The sequence below is a fragment of the Armigeres subalbatus genome, chromosome 3 (assembly GCF_024139115.2).
Source record: "Armigeres subalbatus isolate Guangzhou_Male chromosome 3, GZ_Asu_2, whole genome shotgun sequence".
In the NCBI taxonomy this organism is placed as follows: Eukaryota; Metazoa; Arthropoda; class Insecta; order Diptera; family Culicidae; genus Armigeres; species Armigeres subalbatus.
The window spans coordinates 329,445,941-329,465,970 of record NC_085141.1 but is presented as its reverse complement, the minus strand read 5'-3'; the positions used below and the strand labels follow the sequence as shown (position 1 = coordinate 329,465,970).

General features: G+C 39.5%; 2 protein-coding genes across 9 annotated transcripts in view; one reads left to right on the top strand and one right to left on the bottom strand.

Moving 5' to 3' along the window:
• The window catches only part of LOC134225631 (OTU domain-containing protein 7B-like), a 140,815-nt gene that overhangs the window by 11,733 nt on the left and 109,052 nt on the right, over nucleotides 1-20,030 (bottom strand). For 7 of the 8 annotated variants that reach the window (XM_062705856.1, XM_062705857.1, XM_062705861.1 and 4 more), the window contains one exon: nucleotides 15,929-18,745. In XM_062705856.1, the coding sequence (XP_062561840.1) occupies nucleotides 16,605-18,745 (2,141 nt within the window). In that variant the 3' untranslated portion in view covers nucleotides 15,929-16,604. Of the gene's footprint in view, nucleotides 1-15,928; nucleotides 18,746-20,030 lie in introns of those variants that run through there. The other variant, XM_062705855.1, reaches the window with a different exon arrangement.
• On the top strand, nucleotides 7,189-15,549 carry LOC134222723 (uncharacterized). The gene is given in 3 exon segments (XM_062701886.1): nucleotides 7,189-7,579; nucleotides 14,113-14,782; nucleotides 14,784-15,549. Coding segments are annotated over 3 exon segments (1,827 nt in total).

Here is a 20,030-nt window from a genome sequence, read left to right as displayed (position 1 = left end):
ATCCGCTATTGACATTAACTTCTTCTATCCCAAGATTGACCACACTTCCCAATTCTTGTTACATAAATTTCATCCCTTTTTCAAAGGCATTATCGGAACAGGTATATTGACATCATTGAATGCGAAAATTGAACAAGATGAAGTGAACAAGCAAATTAACAAATTACTTGCAGACGGAATTATCAGACCATCCCGTTCGGCATGGACTGCACATGTCTGGATTGTACCCTTTTTGGGGTACGCTTCTGGGGAAAGGACGCTTCTGGGGAAAAGAAGTTCCGAATGGTGATAGACTATAGGAAGATCAATGAAAAAACCATCCCTGACAGATATCCAATGCTCGAAATTAACTTTGTTCTAGATCAACTCAAAGGTTAAAAATATTTTACAACACTCGACTTAGCATCGGGATTTCACCAGATTAAGATGAGAAACAAAACTGCTTTCTCGATCAATAACGGAAAGTATGAATTCACCCGAACGCCGTTTGGTCTGAAGAACGCTCCCGCTATATTTCAAAGAGCTATTGACGACGTTCTCAGAGAACACATTGGCAATATATGCTACGTATATATAGATGATGTCATTGTCTGCGGCCGAACCTTTGAAGAGCACTTGAAAAATTAAGCCATGGTTCTTGAGACCTGAAAAAGCAAACCTTAGAATTCAGATGGATAAATCTGAATTTCTACACACTGAAATGGAATGTTTAGGCTACATCATAACAGAGAACGGCATCAAACCAAACATTAAAAAAATTGATGTCATCAATAGATATCCGGAACCAAACAGCCTCAAAGAACTCTCTAGGCATGGTTAGCTATTACCGTAGATTTGCAAAAGATTTTGCAAAAATTGCAAAACCACTTTACAAATCTTCTGCAAGGGGAGAGTAGTCCTTCATCCAATAGAAAAATCAGAAGGGTTATGTACAAGACACAACCGCCCAACGTAAACTACGTAAGGCAGTTTTGTTCATTGAGCATTGTAGTGCCATCATGCATGAATATTTTTAGAAAATTCATTTGATTACTTATGTCACTGGTTTCGAACAAAACTAGCGTATCTTAAGATATGAAAATTGTTGGATACAATGAATTATTGGCAGTGGCTGATTTTCTACTCGCCGCAGCCACATCCAGGCGCTATAGTATATGCACAAAATAGCCAGCAAGAGTTAACCGCCAGAAATTTGTATGGCGAAAGACATCTAACGCTGGTTTTCTCAAAATTAGGAACTTTTCATGAAAAACTATTTGGTACCGGTTATGAGGGATGGTGTCCGCTACTACGCCTACCAAATATTTTTTCGATTAAAGTGCTTAATTTTGAGAAATCGAGCCTTAGATGCCTTTCGTTATACTGATTGCAGAAAGTTAACTCCTAGTGTGCCGCTGTAAGCACGCTCAAAGCAGTCGATTCATTGTTTAAAAAATTTACTATGAAAACCCAAATTTAGTCCTCAGAGGCAGAGCTTCAAATATTCGATTATTTTTTATGAAGCCCATCGGCCTTCTTTGTCACTTCACTTCTAAACATATTCATATTCGGCTCTGCACCGTCAATTTTCAAAATGAATATGGGTCAGTGAGTATTTTTTTGAATATCACAAATTATTAAATAATCGTAAAACTGAACACATGTTTAATGATTTAAATAAATACACGCATAGATCTAATCCCGACGTTCAATTGAAGGGCATTTTTAGCGCCAAATGTCAATATAATCAAGGCTAATTTTGTTTTTTTCGCGCGTAGTAACCATACTCAGTTGTAATCAATTGAATGAATTTATGTCTTGTCTTGTCTTGTCTTGTCTTAGCACATGCACAGCCAGTATTGAAAAGCATCCTGGAAATGTCGGTTGTGTTCCCGAGCATTTTCTTGTCTGCATTAATATTTGCAGCATATCATAAATATGACACAAGTATTAAAACGGCCAGGCCCACCGTGCAGGCTTGAATTTGGGAGATAATCCATAACTCCCCGGCAATCAGATTATTTAGAAATAAATAACATGATCAACGAACAGTTTTGAATCTACGAAAGGAAGAAACGGGGACAGCCGTACCAACCGTTTCACATTCAGGGGAAAATATGATTGACGAATCGTTGGGAGTGACTTTGCTAAGAAGATTAATGTACACTCCTTCGACGTCTTGGGATGGGACACAGTTTTTAGTCTAGTGCCCTGGCTTATACACAGACGGGCAAAAGTATTCGCATAAATTCAGATAGATTACTATTAAAACATGACGAATACTTATGCACATCAGTGCACAAATAGGCCTAGGTTTAAGCGCCATTTCTCGCTCTCTGGAACGAGAAAAAGAAACAAAAGGGATGAAAAACAAGCAAAAACTCATAAGACAATAAAATTATACCATATTTGTACTTACAGCATCTCCATATTTTCCAGCACAATTAGTCTATCTGATAGGTTTAAACTCGTATTTGATTTGGGTCGTGCATAAGTTAGTTGTGAGTTTATTTTAACACTGTGACCTATTTAGTTGAGCAACAAGCTCGGACGAAAGAACTTAATTTTTTTAATCTGCTTTCCCGGAAAACTCTAGTGAAAATTTCTAGTTTTCCCCAGATACCATCTTTGAAAAACCATATAAAAACCATATACTCAAAAACGAAAGCCCTTCATTAGAAACGTCCGAATGTCTATTTATTTAATGTATATTTATAATAATTTGTTATTTGAGAATTATTCATATAATGTAGAATAAGATACACTTTTAATTATTTGTATTATTAGTTTCAACCTATTTAAATTGGCATCCACACGCAATTAAATATAGAAAACATAAGATTTTTCGAAACCATATCTAATTGCTTTTACATATAAAAAAAACATTTAAAGAAAAAGTAAAAGAAACTAAAATTGTTCATAGCTTTACGACTCCAGACCCTAACGGTAGAACCATCATCAGCACGCTTCTGCAAATTTGTTATCAATTAGGGTATCATACGCACTAACTATGACAAATTCCAGGAAAAATGATGTAATATTTATTGTACTATTTATTTGAAAGAAATTTTGACATTTTGTTTAAATATAATGGAATATTCACATTTTGTTTAAAATAATATCTGAAATGAAAAAACTGGCCTGTATATTTTACAATACTTTGCAAACTTTTTTTTGTTTGTTTTGGAAGCATGGAATGAATTACCAACCGAGGCTATTTTTTACCCGCCGAGCGCTTACGTATATGTGCAAAAGCTATTTAATAGCCAGCATGAGTGAACCGCCGGAAATCGACGAAAGACATCTAACGCTGGTCCTTTCAAAAGAAGGAACTTTTCACGAAAAGCTATTTGGTACCAGTTATGGTGGAAGTTATTTGTTACCACGCCTACCAAATATTTTTCGAAGAAGATGCCTAACTTTGGGAAATTGAACCTTAAATGTCTTACGCTAACATTGTTCTCTAACAGGAAATAAAACAATTAAATTATTTTTCTTGTGTGTTAGTTAATGATAGGTCATGCTGAATTATAGGCCCAGTAACCTTGTGTAGACCGTGAAATATATGTTTAAATTGTACGCCATGCTAGTTACAAATCAATTTGACCGGCACTGATTGACGATTCTTCAATAGCGGGCATATGATAGTCCCTAACATAGTAGCAACAGACATCGCTTGCCTGATTACTCGCGGCAAAAGCTCTTATGGCATACATCAATTACTAGACCACTCATGTTTAATTGGAAAATAAATCCACTTACCTCGCGTGGCAAGACATGCCTTCTAGAAGTGGAAACACCCTATAACTCATCAACAGAGCACCCGAGTCAACTCACCGATGTACCGATACAAAAGGAGTATTCTAAAGATACAGAGGTTGAACGCATCATCTTGGTTTTCATTTTTGATGAATTCAATCCACTCGTCACTTTCTTGACCGAGTAATTCGATTAATGAATTGGTGTCTCTCGTCCTAAGCCTCGTCTCGATCGAAACTGATCCTTGAACGATCTTATCTACTGTCCTGTCCGCTCCTCCGATCAGATTCCAGGATTCTCAAAGATTCTTCGTTTTTTGGTGTGAGTATTGACATAATATTGGCTTGAATTTTTTCAGTGAGAAACAGAGAAAATTCCAGAAAAACTATATAAAGCTCTTTTAGTGGAATTTAAAATTTTGGCAGGACATAAAAAAATATGCGTCCGTTATCTTGAATAGCATACTACGATCCAATCAATTGAATGAATTTATGAAAAAGTAAACTGAGTAAGTCATTCTATGTTTTGAATAATCAAAACACGAATGTCAATTGCCTACATTTGGGTTTTGAAGCATTTGATGAAATATTTCAATAGAAGAAGCCCTAGGGAAGCATTCTCTTTTCCGTTTGCAACATTTATTATTCAGAAACATTCCAATCATAGGCATATCTTGTTTTTCGTGCATCACTAGTGTTAAGTTATAGTAAGCCATGAATTTTGTAAACGCCAATAAATCATTATCTATTCAAACCTGTTCACAATCAGACGTATCTTTACTAACAGGTTATGGGCCTCACGTCTCATAGCTACCGTTGTTAGTTACTGAATGCAACAAACCTTTTTTTTTTTCGAACAAATTTTCACAATGGAAAATCCAAGAGAAGGGAATTCTGGATTGCCGAATGGACCTCAAGTAGGAAGGTCAAGAGTGAATGCTCGTTTTACAAGTAGCGTTTCACTGCCCATTACGGAGAGACTCCGAGGACGCGAGAATTATAGTTCCTGGGCGTTCGGTATGAAGATGGTTCTAATTAGGGAAGGAACCTGGGGTGCTGTGGACGTCGCGGACGATGTAGCGATCGACGAAGATGTTTCGTTGCGTGCCCTAGCTACGATTTGTTTAAGCATAGAACCAATAAACTATAGCTTAGTTCAAGAGGCCAAAACAGCGCGTGAAGCATGGAAGAATCTCAAGAGCGCTTTCCAGGACAGTGGAATGACTCGACGGATGGGTCTGCTGCGGAAGCTCACGAGTATTCGGTTGGCAGAATGCAAGTCGGTTGAAGAGTACGTGAATGAAGTCATGTCTACAAGCCACAAATTAGCCGAGGTAGGGTTCAAGGTCGATGACACATGGTTGGCCAGTCTACTTTTGATGGGATTACCTGAAAACTATGAGCCGATGATCATGGGATTAGAAGCGTCGGGAACCAGGATAACAGCAGATTCGGTGAAAGCAAAAATCTTACAAGATGTGAAAGTTTCAAGTGTTCCCAAATCATGTGGATCCGATGGAGCGTTTGCAAGTAATTTTCAGAAGAAACCGCCAAAAAAGGATAAATCAAGCGTCAAATGCTTCAAGTGCAAACGAATTGGACATTTTGCTTCGGAATGCAGTCAGAGAAACACGAATGAAGATTCTGGTATTGGACTACATCGCAAGAAGAATTCGAGAAACGCCGCTTTTAGTGCCAGTGTGAAACATTTAAAGAATGAAGAACGCTGGATTTTCGATTCTGGTGCTACCGTTCACATGTGTCGTGATAGGAGACGCATCGTTGATGGTAAATAAATGTCCCAAGCTATCAATGTAGCCAATAACGCAGAAGTTCCGGTAGTTGCTGTTGGGAACGTTTTTCTAGAAGCTGCAGTTCAAGGAAGTTCTTGTGAAGTTTCTCTTTCGGATGTTCTTTGTGTTCCAGAATTAGCCATAAATTTGCTATCGGTAAGCCAGATTTGCAAGAAGGGTTACAAGGTTGTCTTTACAAGTAATGCGTGCAAGGTTTTCAACGTTCAAACGAATGAGTTGGTAGCAATAGGATCACAGACGGATGGCCTGTACAAGCTGGAGATGGTGAATCAGGCAATGGCATGTACGGCAAATGACAGAGAAGCGATGCTGTTATGGCACAAGCGGCTGGGTCACATGAATTTTCAAAATATGAAACTTTTGAAAAGCATGGTTACTGGCATGGAGTGCACCGATGGAAAAGCTTTAACTACTTCGTGTGTTCCGTGTATTGAAGGCAAACATCAACGTCTACCATTCAAATCGAAAGGGAAAAGAGCGACAGAAGTATTGGAGTTGGTCCACTCTGATCTTTGCGGCCCAATGGAAACAATGTCGATTGGTGGAAGCCGATGTTTTCTCACTTTTATCGACGATGCGAGCAGAAAAACATTTGTATATTTCTTGAAGTCGAAGAAAGAAGTTTTAGTTGCTTTTCAAGATTTTAAAGCTTACGTCGAGACACAAACTGACAAGAAGTTGAAGCGATTAAGAACTGACAATGGAAAGGAGTACGTAGGAACGAATTTTGAGCGCTTTATTCGGGAAAACGGCATTGCCCACGAGACAACGGTACCATACAATCCTGAACAAAATGGCTTAGCAGAAAGGATGAACCGGTCGATAGTAGAGCGAGCTCGGGCATTGCTATTCGATGCTGGATTGACCAAACGGTTCTGGGCAGAAGCTGTATGTACTGCTGTATACCTAATAAATAGATCACCTACGAAAGGAGTCACTGTTACGCCAGAGGAGAAGTTTACTCAAGTTCGTCCGGATGTATCATATTTGCGAGCGTTCGGTGCAAAAGCGATGGCCTATGTACCGAAGAACAAGCGACAGAAATGGGATAAGAAATCTCAAGCATGTTTGTTTGTTGGATATGCAACAAATTCCAAGGGCTATCGGTTGTATGATCCGCAGACTGGTAAAATTTTCATAAGTAGAGACGTAATTATCCTAGATGAACGTATGGACAGTAGTGATCACGATGAAGTGATAGCGGTCGAAGCAAATCAAATGGAATTATTGACTGAATATGCAAAAGATACGGATTCGAATACTGAAACGGAGACTATTGAAGACGATGACAGTGATGATGAAAGTATGGATGGCTATGAATCAACCGTTGATGAATTTGATGCAACTGTTGTAGTGGAGCCTGTTATCAACAATGCGCTCCTCCGCAAATTTCAGTGCCACCAATAGAACGAGTGTTAAAGCGCAGCGCGAGGGAGCGCCGACCCCCAGGCAAGTATTTTGATTATGAGGTAACATACAGTGCCTTCTCTCAGAAACTTGTTACTTCACAGAACAATTCTAAATTTCGTCGTCGCACAGAAGCTTGGCAGAGTGATCAACGCATTAATGGCAGCAGACCTGGATGCGCGCACGAGGTTCCTACCGAATTGGTAACACCCAGCACTTATTGTGAAGCGATGGCACAAGGTTGCAAAGAGCAATGGATAGATGCAATGAAAGTCGAGTATGAAGCACTAATGCAGAATCAAACGTGGATTATGACAGAATTACCAGCAGGAAGAAAAGCGTTACGAAATAAATGGGTGTACAAAATCAAGATAAATTCGGATGGTTCCATTGAACGGTTTAAAGCAAGGCTGGTAATTAAGGGCTGCTCTCAGATTGAAGGTGTGGATTATACTGAGACATACTCACCTGTCGTACGATATTCAACAATTCGGTATCTTATGGCCAAGGCTGTGGAGTTGAACATGTCAATTCATCAAATGGACGCAGTTTCCGCGTTTTTGCAAGGTAATTTAAGAGATGAAGAGATTTACATGCAACAGCCTGAAGGTTTTGAGGATGGTACGAACCGAGTGTGCATGTTGAAAAGGCACTTTATGGACTGAAACAGGCCAGCCGGGTTTGGAATCTCAAATTAGACAAAGAATTGAAGCGAATAGGTCTTAAAAGATCACAGTTCGACACTTGTGTTTACTATTTAATCGATGGAGATCAAATACTGATAGTGACGATATATGTTGACGATTTTCTAATTTTTTCGAACAATGCTGGAATGATTGAACTAGTGAAAGGAAATTTGCGAAGAAATTCAGAATGAAAGACTTAGGAGAAGCAGAACAAGTCTTAGAAATCAAAATAACTAAAGGAGAAGGTATTATAGCAATTGACCAAGAACGTTATATAAATGAATTATTGGAAAAGTTCAAGATGGTGGGATGTAATTCCGTACAAACTCCTTCGGATCCCAATCAAAAATTAACAAATGAAATGAAACCAAAGACGGAAGCTGAACGTAATACGATGAAGAAGAGTCCTTTTTGTCAATTGGTCGGAAGTTTGCAGTTCCTTGCTCAGTGTTCAAGACCTGATATTTGTCATGCTGTAAATTTGGTGAGTGGTTTTTGTGAAGATCCTGGGGAAGCGCACTGGACTGCTGCAAAACGTATTTTGAGATATCTGGAAGGAACTAAAAAGTGGAAGCTCACTTACTCGAAAAATGCTGCGAATCAACTGCAAGCTTTCACTGATGCTGACTGGGGAAACGATGTGGATACAAGCAGGAGAGGAGAGGTGTTAAATCCATACTTTGCTGCTAACCATTCAAGAACAACCAACGCAATATCTCCATCGCCGAGGCCCTGTGTCTGTCAGTGTTTTTGCCAGAATTGACGAACTCCTTAGAGGAAAGCAATGGTTCTTCATGCTCCTGCCAACAGACGGGTTTTTAAAGGAATTGACGCAGTCGGGAGATGCAGAATGTGACCAACAAATAGTACTTCCGATCAACTTAACGCACTCATTGGAGGAAGTCGTAGAAAATTGTAATGGTATTGACGAACTACCAAAACTTCATCAAACGCACAGGCAACAGAACTACTTGTATACTGTCAGAACTTCAATCGTATGAAAAGTGCTATCAAAATGAACGAAATACATAAACAAATTTTGAGTTCCTCTTTCTCGGTTATTTTAGGAACTGAAACAAGTTGGTCAGAAAGCGTTAAAAGCGAAGAAGTTTTTGGTAGAGATTATAATGTTTTTATAGATGATCGATATCTCGTCTAAGCGCAAAGAATGTATGGCGGAGATGTTCTCGTCGGAACCTACTCAAAATTTAACTCAGAGCTCAATGATTCTACCAAATTTAATGAATTTGAGTATGTGTGGGTAAAAACACATATTGATGGTGAAACTCACTTTTGCAACAGTGTACTTTCCTCCAGATCAAGCTTGTAAATCCTCATATGAAAAGTTCTTCCATAATGCCGATGAAATTATTTCCCATTTTCCTCCTGAATTCAAAGTTCACATTTACGGCGATTTCAACCAACGTAATGCAGACTTCATTCCAGATTCTGAGAATGAAAGTATTTTGCTGCCAGTTGTCGGTGAAAATGAGACTTTACAATTTATTTTTGAAAAAACTGCATGTTTAGGCTTGAATCAAATCAATCATGTGAAAAATCGACAAAATTGCTATTTGGACTTTTTATTCACAAACACTCTCGATGATTTCTGTGTAAATGAGTCTCTATCGCCGTTATGGAAAAATGAAGCATTTCACACAGCAATAGAATACTCTGTATTTGTGCATCGGAACCATGATCCTTATAGCTATTATAGCTAAGCTAACCTTTACTGACCACTACAACACTATTATCCATAGAGCAACAAATATGCTCAGTTTTATTAAAAGATTTAGTTATAACTTTCAAGATCCTTATACAATTAAAACTTTGTACGTTGCGTATGTCAGATCAATTATAGAATATTGTAGCATTGTATGGTCTCCGTATATGAAATCACATGATGATCGAATAGAATCAATTCAAAAGCAATTCCTTTTATATGCCTTACGCAAATTAGGGTGGACAACATTCCCACTTCCGTCGTACGAGGCGCGATGTATGCTTATAGATATCCAATCATTAAAAAAGCGTCGTGAATTTGCCATGATCTCATTTGTGAATGATATTGTTTCGCACCGCATTGATTCCACCAAACTATTGTCTTGTTTAAATTTTTACACCCTACTCGGCAATTGAGAAATCGAAACTTGTTTGCCACCTGTCATCATCGAACAAATTATGCAAAATTTAGTCCAATGAATCAAATGATGTCTGTTTACAATCAGTATTGTGAAGCAATTGATTTAGCCATGCCTCGTATGAGCCTAAGAAAATATTTTAGGAACATTAGTTACAATAGAACATAGTTATAAGTTTTTTAATGTAGTCTACATTATGTTTGACGAAATAAATAAATTCTAAACAAGGCGCTCTACTAGTGCATATGTATTTATAAAAAACGGAGGAGCTGTGGCTTGGAGTTCGCGTAAACAACCCACTGTGGCGCTTTCTACCACTGAAGCTGAGTATATGGCACTTTCGGCTGCAACTCAAGAGGCCATTTGGTGGAGAGGCTTTATTGCTGAATTGGAAGGTAACTTATCGCCAATCCAAGTCAATTGTGACAATCAAAGTACCATCAGTCTAGCGAAAAAGGAAATGGGATATTCCCCTAGAAGTAAACATATAGACATTAGGCACCACTTTGTACGAGAGCAAGTAGAACAGAAAACTATCAAATTGATGCACGTTGCATCGAGTGATCAGTTAGCTGATATTCTCACAAAAGCTGTACCCGCCCCCAAGTTAATGGAAGCAAGGACATCTCTAGGAGTTATTAAATTATAGCTTAAGGGGGGATGTTAAGTTATAGTAAGCCATGAATTTTGTAAACGCCAATAAATCATTATCTATTCAAACCTGTTCACAATCAGACGTATCTTTACTAACAACTAGAAATCATAAAATGTCAATCATGTATCAAAACCCAACTAATTTGGTTGTGGTGCGCGCGAGCAGTAAACGTTGCGGACGGGAAAAGATAGTGTGTGTGTTATTACATTCTAACTCCTACTGTCTGGCAGTGTCACCAGTGTTGGTAAAATCTCAAAATCTCAAATCTCATCGGCGATTCAAAGCATGCGTGAGTCAAATCCCATCACAATTATGGCCGACAGATTTGCTCATGATTTAAATCGCAATTTGCATCATTGCATGATATTTACGTGTTCTTCATTGAATTAACTATTTTTCGTCTAAAACAATGGCTAATAATTATATATAAACAAAACATACGTCTCGATTGCGTTTTGACGCTTTTTAGAACGAAACCATTTTTCGGTGAGTGAGCGAAGCGATGCGATTCTGGCCGAGAAACTCAAGCGCGATGCTTCCCCTACAGAATCGCAGGCGAGTTAGCTCGTGCATGAAACCTCGATGATTCAGATTCGAGTATGATTCTACCAACACTGAGTGTCATTATGGGTAAAATATTCGTGCAAACATTTTATTAATATCATTGCAAGACTTTTGAATCAGGGAGCAAGAAGGTGATAGCTCTATTGTATCTCATACTAGTCGACCCGGCAGACGTTGTCCTGCGTAGTAGGCGAAAATGCGCGTTGTGAACCGCCCAAGCAAAATTTACATACGAATCTTTATTTTAGTTTTTCACGATTTACTCAACTTTAGTCGTGATATAATAATTTTTTCGAATTGTTTTGCTCAAAAATAACAACTTGAGGGGCATCAAAAAAAATTTCCGGTAAATTTTGAGAGCTTTCAAAACATTCTTTAAAAATCCGAGGAGTTTTTTTTATTTTTATTTTTTTTCCATTTTAATATTTATTTTTTACTAGCAGACCCGTCGAACTTTGCTTCGCCTAAAATTGATTTATTCTCTGATTAATTCTCGAGTTATGCAGAATTTTTTGGTTCATTTGTATGGGAGGCGTTGCAAACCACCACAGAAACATATCTTCTCTTCCAAAACCTCCACACGCCAGATTTGTTTCCATTTGCTTGATCTCGAGTTATGATGAAATTGGTGTTTCATTTGCATAGGAGCCAGGTTTCAAAGAGGAGAGGGGTCTCTAACCATCTTAAGAACCTTCCACGGCCCCAAAAACCTCTGCATTCAAATTTTCATGCCGCTCGATTCAGTAGAAGAAGAAGAAGATTACCTCCTCCCCCTTGACTTTCCGGAGACCATAATTTTTATGTGTAACGGCCTTATTAGTTTTCAGTTTGCAAAAAAATGCATTTTCCAAAGTCGTTTTTTAATATAAATTGATTGCATTACTAGCAAGGGCATTGGCATTGATAACAATTGATCGTCTCATGCCTGCACAAACATGCCCCTATCTGGATCACTTTTTACACACCATGCACTACATTACGCATTTTTGTTACATTTCTTTCGACCGCGGTCACTGGTCCGGCTCCATTGTTCTACTTTTTGTGCGAAACACCGCACAAAAAGGAGAGTCCAAAACCCAACCGCACTGAACGGCGACGGCCGAAACGAGACTCTTGCGGACAAGAAAAGAGGTTGCTGCCAAAATGCTCCGATACCCTATTTTAACATTCATAACCCAAAGATTCAATATAATTGACAAATTGGTAGAGAATTTCCGAATCGATTGATATATAAATCTCAAAAATCCATCGGAAGATAAAGGCGCTATTAAAGTTCAAAATCTTACATGATTTCGTGACGGTCTCGAATTTGGAAATTTTCATTTGTCACCCTGTATCCGAGTCTTCCCCTTAGACGTAGTTTACGTCAAAATCAATTTGTCGGACTCTGAAAAACATTGCTTTGAAAAACTTAAAAACATCCTATCCTCTGAAGACATTCTTATTTACCCCGATTACAAACAACCGTTTATTCTAACAACAGATGCGTCAAATTACGCAATTGGAGCCGTCCTTTCCCAAGGAAAAATGGGAAAAGATCGCCCAATTCATTTTGCATCTCGTACAATTTCAAGATCTGAAGAGAAATATTCGGTGCCAGAAAAAGAAATGTTGGCTATTTACTGGGCCCTGCAAATCTTTAAAAACTATCTATACGGAGTCAAATTTACAGTTATAACTGACCATCAACCATTGACGTTTGCAATATCACCAAAGATCACGAATTACAAACTTAAAAAGATGAAGTCTTCCCTAGAGCAACACAATTAAACAATCCTATACCAGCCGGGAAAAGCTAATGTAGTTGCAGATGCGCTTAGTAGGATGGTGTGACTAATACCATCCACTCGGCTGAAAACAGTGATGACCTATATATTGAAGCTACGGAATCTCCCAAAAAACATCTTCAAATATGAGGTCATTCTGAAAGAAGGACCCGATAATGTTACATATCTATATCAAATACTGATGAAAGTTCTATTCTACAGGTTCTAAAAAAACACATTGACCATTCAAGGATTATATACCTCTGAAATTTTGATGGTTAAACTTCAGGAAGTTTACAAAAAACATTTCGGCCAAAATAAAATTTTGAAAATTCGTTTCTCCCAAAAAATGTTAGAAGATGTGAGCGACGATGATCGACAGTGGGCCATCATTCATGAGGAACATTACAAGGCTCATAGAGGCTATGCCGAGAACAAACAAAAAATATTTCGGTCTTACTTCTTCCCAAAACTCAGTCAAAAACTTAAAGACTTCATGACAAACTGTCAAATTTGCAATGAATGTAAATATGACAGCCATCCGATAAAATTTCCGATTCAAAAAATTCCCGTTTCAAAATCCCCTTTTGAAATAGCACACATTGATGTGATGTTTTTGGAAAATAAAACATTCCTCGCTTACATCGATAAATTTGATAAATTCGCACAAATAAGACAAATTGAATCGCGTGCCGCAGTTGACCTCATACCAGCTATTAAGGATATTTTGCTCAAATACAAGACACCCAACACACTTGTGATGGATGGTGAAAAATCTTTCATGGCAGGAGAGTTTATCAATTTTTACAACACATATAAAATCACTCCGTATGTATCCGCTACGGGACGAAGCGAAATGAATGGGACCGTCGAACGTCTTTATTCAACACTTTTGGAAATCTACCGAACCACAAAAACCGATCAACCTAACCTAACAGTCCACGACGCAATCCAACTCTCACTCCAAAAGTATAATTCATCCATTCACTCATCCACTAAATTCACTCCTTTAGAAGTAATCCTCCCTTCTCCCAGAACACCTGGAATAATAGAAAAAGTTTATCAAAATTTGCAACAATCACAGGAAAAGGAATTAGAACATCATAACAAGAACAAGAAAAATACGACAATATAGGAAAACCGCGATGCCTACGAGACAACCCGACAAAGACTGAAACATAAAAAAAGGTTCAAAAAAAGAAAAAAAAATTCAAAAGTCAACAAAAGTACAATAACAACTGAAGATAGAAGGAGAATACATAAAGATGACTTAAAAATAAAGAAAATTTCTTGTTGACTCTTTCCGTATTTCAGATTCATAACATCCCTTTTACCGGACTAGACACACATCAACTAAACCCAGACGTTAGAGTTAACTTACGAGACCTAGGACAACAGCCCATCTTGATATTTCATCATGGGAAGGCACGAATTAGACTAGAATATAAATACTACATACACCATTTCAACCTAACAGCAATAAGAACACAAGTCAGAAGCCTCAAAGATCAAGTTGAAAATTTTAGTAAAAATCTTTTTACAGATTTGATTATAGAAAAATTCAACGAAATAGATTTCGCCTTTAAAAGTCTGGATCCACTTAAACGACATAAACGATGGGATAGATTAGGTTTCGCATGGAAATATCTCGCAGGGAGTCCCGATGCCAATGACTTAAGAATAATTAACTCTTCCATCAATAACTTCATCATCAACAATAACGAACAGATTAAAATCAAGCGGGAACTTAATTTGCAATTAAAAGAGGCTATCTTCAAAACTAAAAAGGCCATCAGCCTATTCAACATAGGGTCTATAGAGATGTATTGCACAAAAATACTGTTTCACCTAAATTACTTAAATGACAAATTAAATCAAATTATTGAAACCATTACTTTAGCGAAATTAGGGATAGTAAATGAGAGGGTTCTCAGTCAACGGGAAGTTGAATTTTTAATCTCAGATTAAAACAGGGAAAACATTACAGTTCACACAACCATGGAAGCCATCAGTCGTCTCCAACAAGCTCGAGATCGCACTCATCATCAAAATGCTAAAGCTGGACCCAAGGATCTTCAACAAGGTGCAATTATATCCGATTGTACATGACCAGAAGCAGATTCATGTTCCCAAACCATTTTACCTTATCCACCAAGTGCTCATCAATTCTGTAACAAATTTCACATTATCATCAAATTGTGGAATAACCGATAAAAATCTATCAGGATCATTTGTGATACATTTTAACAATTGTCACTTGAGTATCAACAATGTTACATATTACAAGCGAACACAAAACTTGTCGGGCAACCCAATCCAACTGCCTCTGGACGGCATAGAAGTGAAGAAGCACCGAGAAATTCTCAACATCAGCCTAGAACATCTTCACCAATTACATCTAGATACTAGAAAACAACTGGACATCATTCGTCTCTCAGACAAAAGTATTAGCTGGACATATTGGACGCTATTTGGAGGAATATCTTTTTCTCCACTCATAATTGGAGCATTTATTCTGAGTTGTTTCAGGAGGAAAATCATTAAGGTAAAATTCAACCACCAGCCATTGGAGGTCATGAATGGAACAACAACAAGAAACCGACACAACCACCTCGGGGAACCTTCATCAACAGCTCTGGAAATTTCAAACGGTACAACCAACGCCGGAATTGAGCAGTCAAACACGCCTTTAATAAAGACCTGGTCAAATTATGTTGAAGTTCTGTTTTCCTGGCCGAATTATGTTGAAAAAAAAACAAAAGAGTTCTCGTTTACCTAACCATGCAAGATTTTATAATCATAACAAAAATCTCTGAACAGTAACTTAGCAATTAACATTTCTGCCCCGTAGCTGTGTTTCATTTAAGAATGTCCGACGTGAGTCCGGAACAATATTATCTTCATCTTATAGGACCTTCCCTTGCTGAAAATATTGTGGAACATACGTTACACTTTGCAACACGTAGAAACAAGCCGCTCATTAAAATTAATAGAAACTTGAAGGACAAATTTGAATATGTTCAAACAAATGACGAGTTGCACATCTATTATCATCAGTTTCCTTTAGTTCAAAAAACACAATTTATTGGAATGAGTTCAACTCACAAAATATTACGTCGATCTGTCGTTCTATCATTTCAGTTTGATCTGCCATCAGCCTCTGTCTAGTTAATTTATTTAATTTCTTCTGTTCGAATAGTAGATAACAATATTTATAGTTCAACGAAATCCTTTTAAAACAACATCTTTCTATTGCATAGTCATTAGTTTATACCAGCGTTCCTCTACCTCTTTACCACCTTAAACATCCGTTATTAGTACTAAATATCAATGAAACAAATTTTAAAACATCTCACGTGTTCCTACTGAAATATTTCGATTTACATCGCATGATCCGAGTGAGGTGCTAACAAAGATAATTCTCCAACAAACAAAACCATAACGGTAACGACTGGAACTTAGCTTTGTTGTAGATGTATGAAACATACCGGTCACTTCGCTTCAACAACTTCCTAACTATTCGGATTGTTAACCCATTTTGTCTCTATACGTTTTCACAACAGTAGCTTTCAGCAATAAAACTATCGCATTATGCCAATCGACAATATAATATGCTTTAGAAATGAAAATATCGGTCCTACTTCGATAAAAAATGGTATGATATAGTAGTAGTATAATAATGTTTAGCATTCAGGGCAATATGCGTGACTTATGCTGCTTCGTATGTATAAATGTATAGAAGAATAACAACTCTCTTACCTTTGCCTAACAATCGCAGATTCTGCACATCACTATTTACACGGTTGTCGTCCTAGCGTGGCGTTGCCTTTTCGCTCAGATGTTGTACTCCTGGCAGCACTTGGAACAGTAGAAGTTCGTGTTGATGCTACCGTAATACCTGCATCCCTCCGTTCGGCACTTTTGATTTATCCCATAATGACTACTGTTTATCACACCGGAAGGCTGCTGCTGTTGCTGCTGCTGCCGCAGCGCCGAATCCGACGCATTGGAACCGGACGACGACGACGATGACATTCCGGAGGACGTGGGCGTCGACGTCGATGGATGGTGTTGCGGAACCGGGCTGGCCACTGGTGGCGGAAGCGAAACGCACATTCCGGCCGGTTGCGGAGGCGGCGGCGGCGGTAGTTGCGATGTCCGGTTCAGGATCGTGTTGCCGGGCGAGTAAACCGTAGCGACGATTCCGCCCGACATGGCCGTCGCTTGTTTGGCACAGTTGGAGTAGTCCGGCGAGTGGCTGCTGCTGCTGTTGCTGGCGTTTGGTTTTGGTGGGACTGAACGCTCAGTAGGACTGAATCCGTGCCGGTAGTTGGAAGATGGTATCGCCGCGCTATTTCCGATTGCTCGTTTGTCATTGTAGAAGGTGGACCGCGATAGGTACAGGGTTTGATCCAGCTCATTTAGTGGCCGCATTGAAGGTAACCGCTGGATACGATCATGGCTTTCCATGTCTGCTTGAGCATAGAACTTGGATTTCCCTGTGCCGTAGCGGGGCGTAAAATCGTTCGGGTTACAGGATTGAGATTCTCGCTTCCGTTGAGTTTCGTAGCAATCCAAGCACATGTAGCTGGTGTCTACTGTTCCGTACTTGAGACAACCTGCATTGATGCAGTTCATCATGTCCGTTCCGTTGTCCGTTGCGTAATCGCATACATCGTGACCGGAATCTACGTATTTGCTGTATTTCTCCAATTCTTTCCGTTCTCGGGCCCGCTCCATCTCCAAATACCGCTCTTGAGCACACTCCAAATAGTTTTTTATCATTTCTTCTTGGTATTCGTGCCTCCGAGCTTTTAATGTCGCACACAAAATCCGGAACTTGGGGAAATCTCCTCTCACCGACTTATCAGATGAAATGCTTGATTTCTTATGCTGACCACTCCTACTTCCAATTCTTGTAATCGATCCAATGTTCTTCTTGAGCTTCTTACTCACACTTTTACCAATACTTCCGAACTGCTTCGCAACACTCTGCAGCTGTTTTGCCGCTTTGCTTTTCCCGCTGGAACCTCCACTCGCACCCGATTGATACGGAGGAAGAGACTGGTTCGATGCCGTCATTGCCGCCAAATTCGGATTACTGGTTCCGTTGTTATGGTTCTCATCAGAAAACACAATCTCCCCGTCAGCAATCTTCTTTTCGTACTCTTCGTCTGAGTAGTCGTCGTAGATATCATCATCCGGACTATCCGCCGTCGGCGCGTACACAATTTCCAGATATTCTTTCAATAACGTCACATGCTCCCGGTCTGTCAACACCCAGTTACCGTCGCTTCCATCGTACTCGCGCCAGTCAAAATCCACTCCCGGGTCGATACAAAACTGAATCGGTAACAGTTGATTACTCGCGTCCACTAGCGGAATAAACGCCGGTGGGTAGTCCCCGGCCGTTTCCATGGCCACCAGTGCCGAAAAGTGCGCCATATCGTACGCCAACAGTAACGGTGTCCTATGGCACTCGTTCGACGGGACCTCGTACGGTAGATAAACCCCACCAAACGGGATCGGACTGAACGCCTCCCCATTCATATCCCGCAAGAACACATCCGACACCACTATGATCGTCCGTCTCAGAATATGCGCCAACGCGAGCACGTGGATTTCCTCCAAGCTCTCGTACGTCGCATTCTCATCGTCGCCACCCATCGAGGCGCCGTCGAAACTCTTCTCCATCAGCAGCGATCTGCGCCGCGAAACGCTCTTGGAATTCCTTCGCGGCTCGGGTGACGCAATCGCCACAATCTCCTCCCACTCCTTGGCCCACTCGGTTTCGCAGAACACAAAACCGGCCTGCTTGTTGACGCGGGTTTGCTGGAAGCGCCAGCGCCGATAGAGAGCATCCCGGAAGTCCTCCTTCGAGAGGATGTCGTGCAGGGCGCGGCGCAACGTTAGCCGCCGGTCATGGAAACCCCACATCGCTAGGGATGCGGCGTGCAGCAAACAGTTGCCGTCACCTGGTGGACGAAAGGAAAACAACAAAAGGGGAAGCTTAAAATCTACGTAAAACCGTAGGACCTAGTGGCGATTATTGCAATCAGTGATTATGCAGTGATATTAAGAGACTATAGGACATAATTTTTATTAAATACTAGCGAAACAAACCCAGCTTTGCCCGGGTGTTGCAAATGTCACAATGAACTATTTGCAGCACCGCACTCTAGATCAATTTCCGTGCATTTGTTTTGTTTTCCTTAACAGCTGACCCAAAATTATATTCTAATGATTTTTCTACATTTCCCCGTTTAATTCACCAACTTGTTATATATACAAACCTTGCGGATCACAAAACGAATCGATTAGGGAAAGAATCTTGCAAATCGGTCAACCCGTTCGCGAGTTAAATCGTCAGGAAGGAAATCTCAACTCATTTTTATTATATAGAAGATTTGTAACGGCCTAATTTCTTTGAGATGAAAAATAAAGACAAATCAAAATCATGAATATAAAAAAAAAAGTTCCCAGCCGTGTGTAATTGTGTTGCGAGCAAGCTGTTTTTTTTTATTTTTAGTTTCTTTTTTCTATTTTTTTTTAATTGTAAACCTTCAAATTATTAAAGAGCTTAATTATTCAGTTTTTTTTTCATGTTTCTTCAATATTCTTTTTAAGGTCTGAGGGAAGGGTTTTCCGTTAAAAAAGCACGTGGTAGCACTCTCTGAGAGAGAAAATTGCCCAATTCAGCGCGCCAGAATGACGCTGTCAGTGTCGCCAAAATTATTTCATCATTATGCAGTTTACAATTGCTTGAGAATTTGCCGTAAACGGAGTACAAAAGAATTGGCAACAATGGGGAAGAAATATATCACTCATACAGTGGTTCGGCGAGAGAACAGCAGCAGCGCCGACCAATCACGCAATGAGGAAATCAAAATAAACAAACTCCAGCTGGTTTTGGAAAATGGAAACATGAGCCGTTTCTAGAACAACATTAGAAAATATCGGGAGAGGATTTCTGTACAAGGTTTCCACACAAGCTTTGAAAAGTATTTGGGTGATAACAGTGGTGCTGGTGTAAGTAAGACAAATACGACAAATAAGACAAGTAAGGCAAATAAGACAAATAAGACAACTTCCGGGGAACTTCCGGAAGAATTCAAGGGGGAAATTCCGGAGGAATTCCCGGGGGAGCTTCCGGAAAAATTCCCGGGGGAACTTCCGGAGGAATTCCCGGGGGAACTTTCGGAGGAATTCCTGGGGGAACTTCCGGAGGAATTCCCGGGGGAACTTTCTGAGGAAATCCCG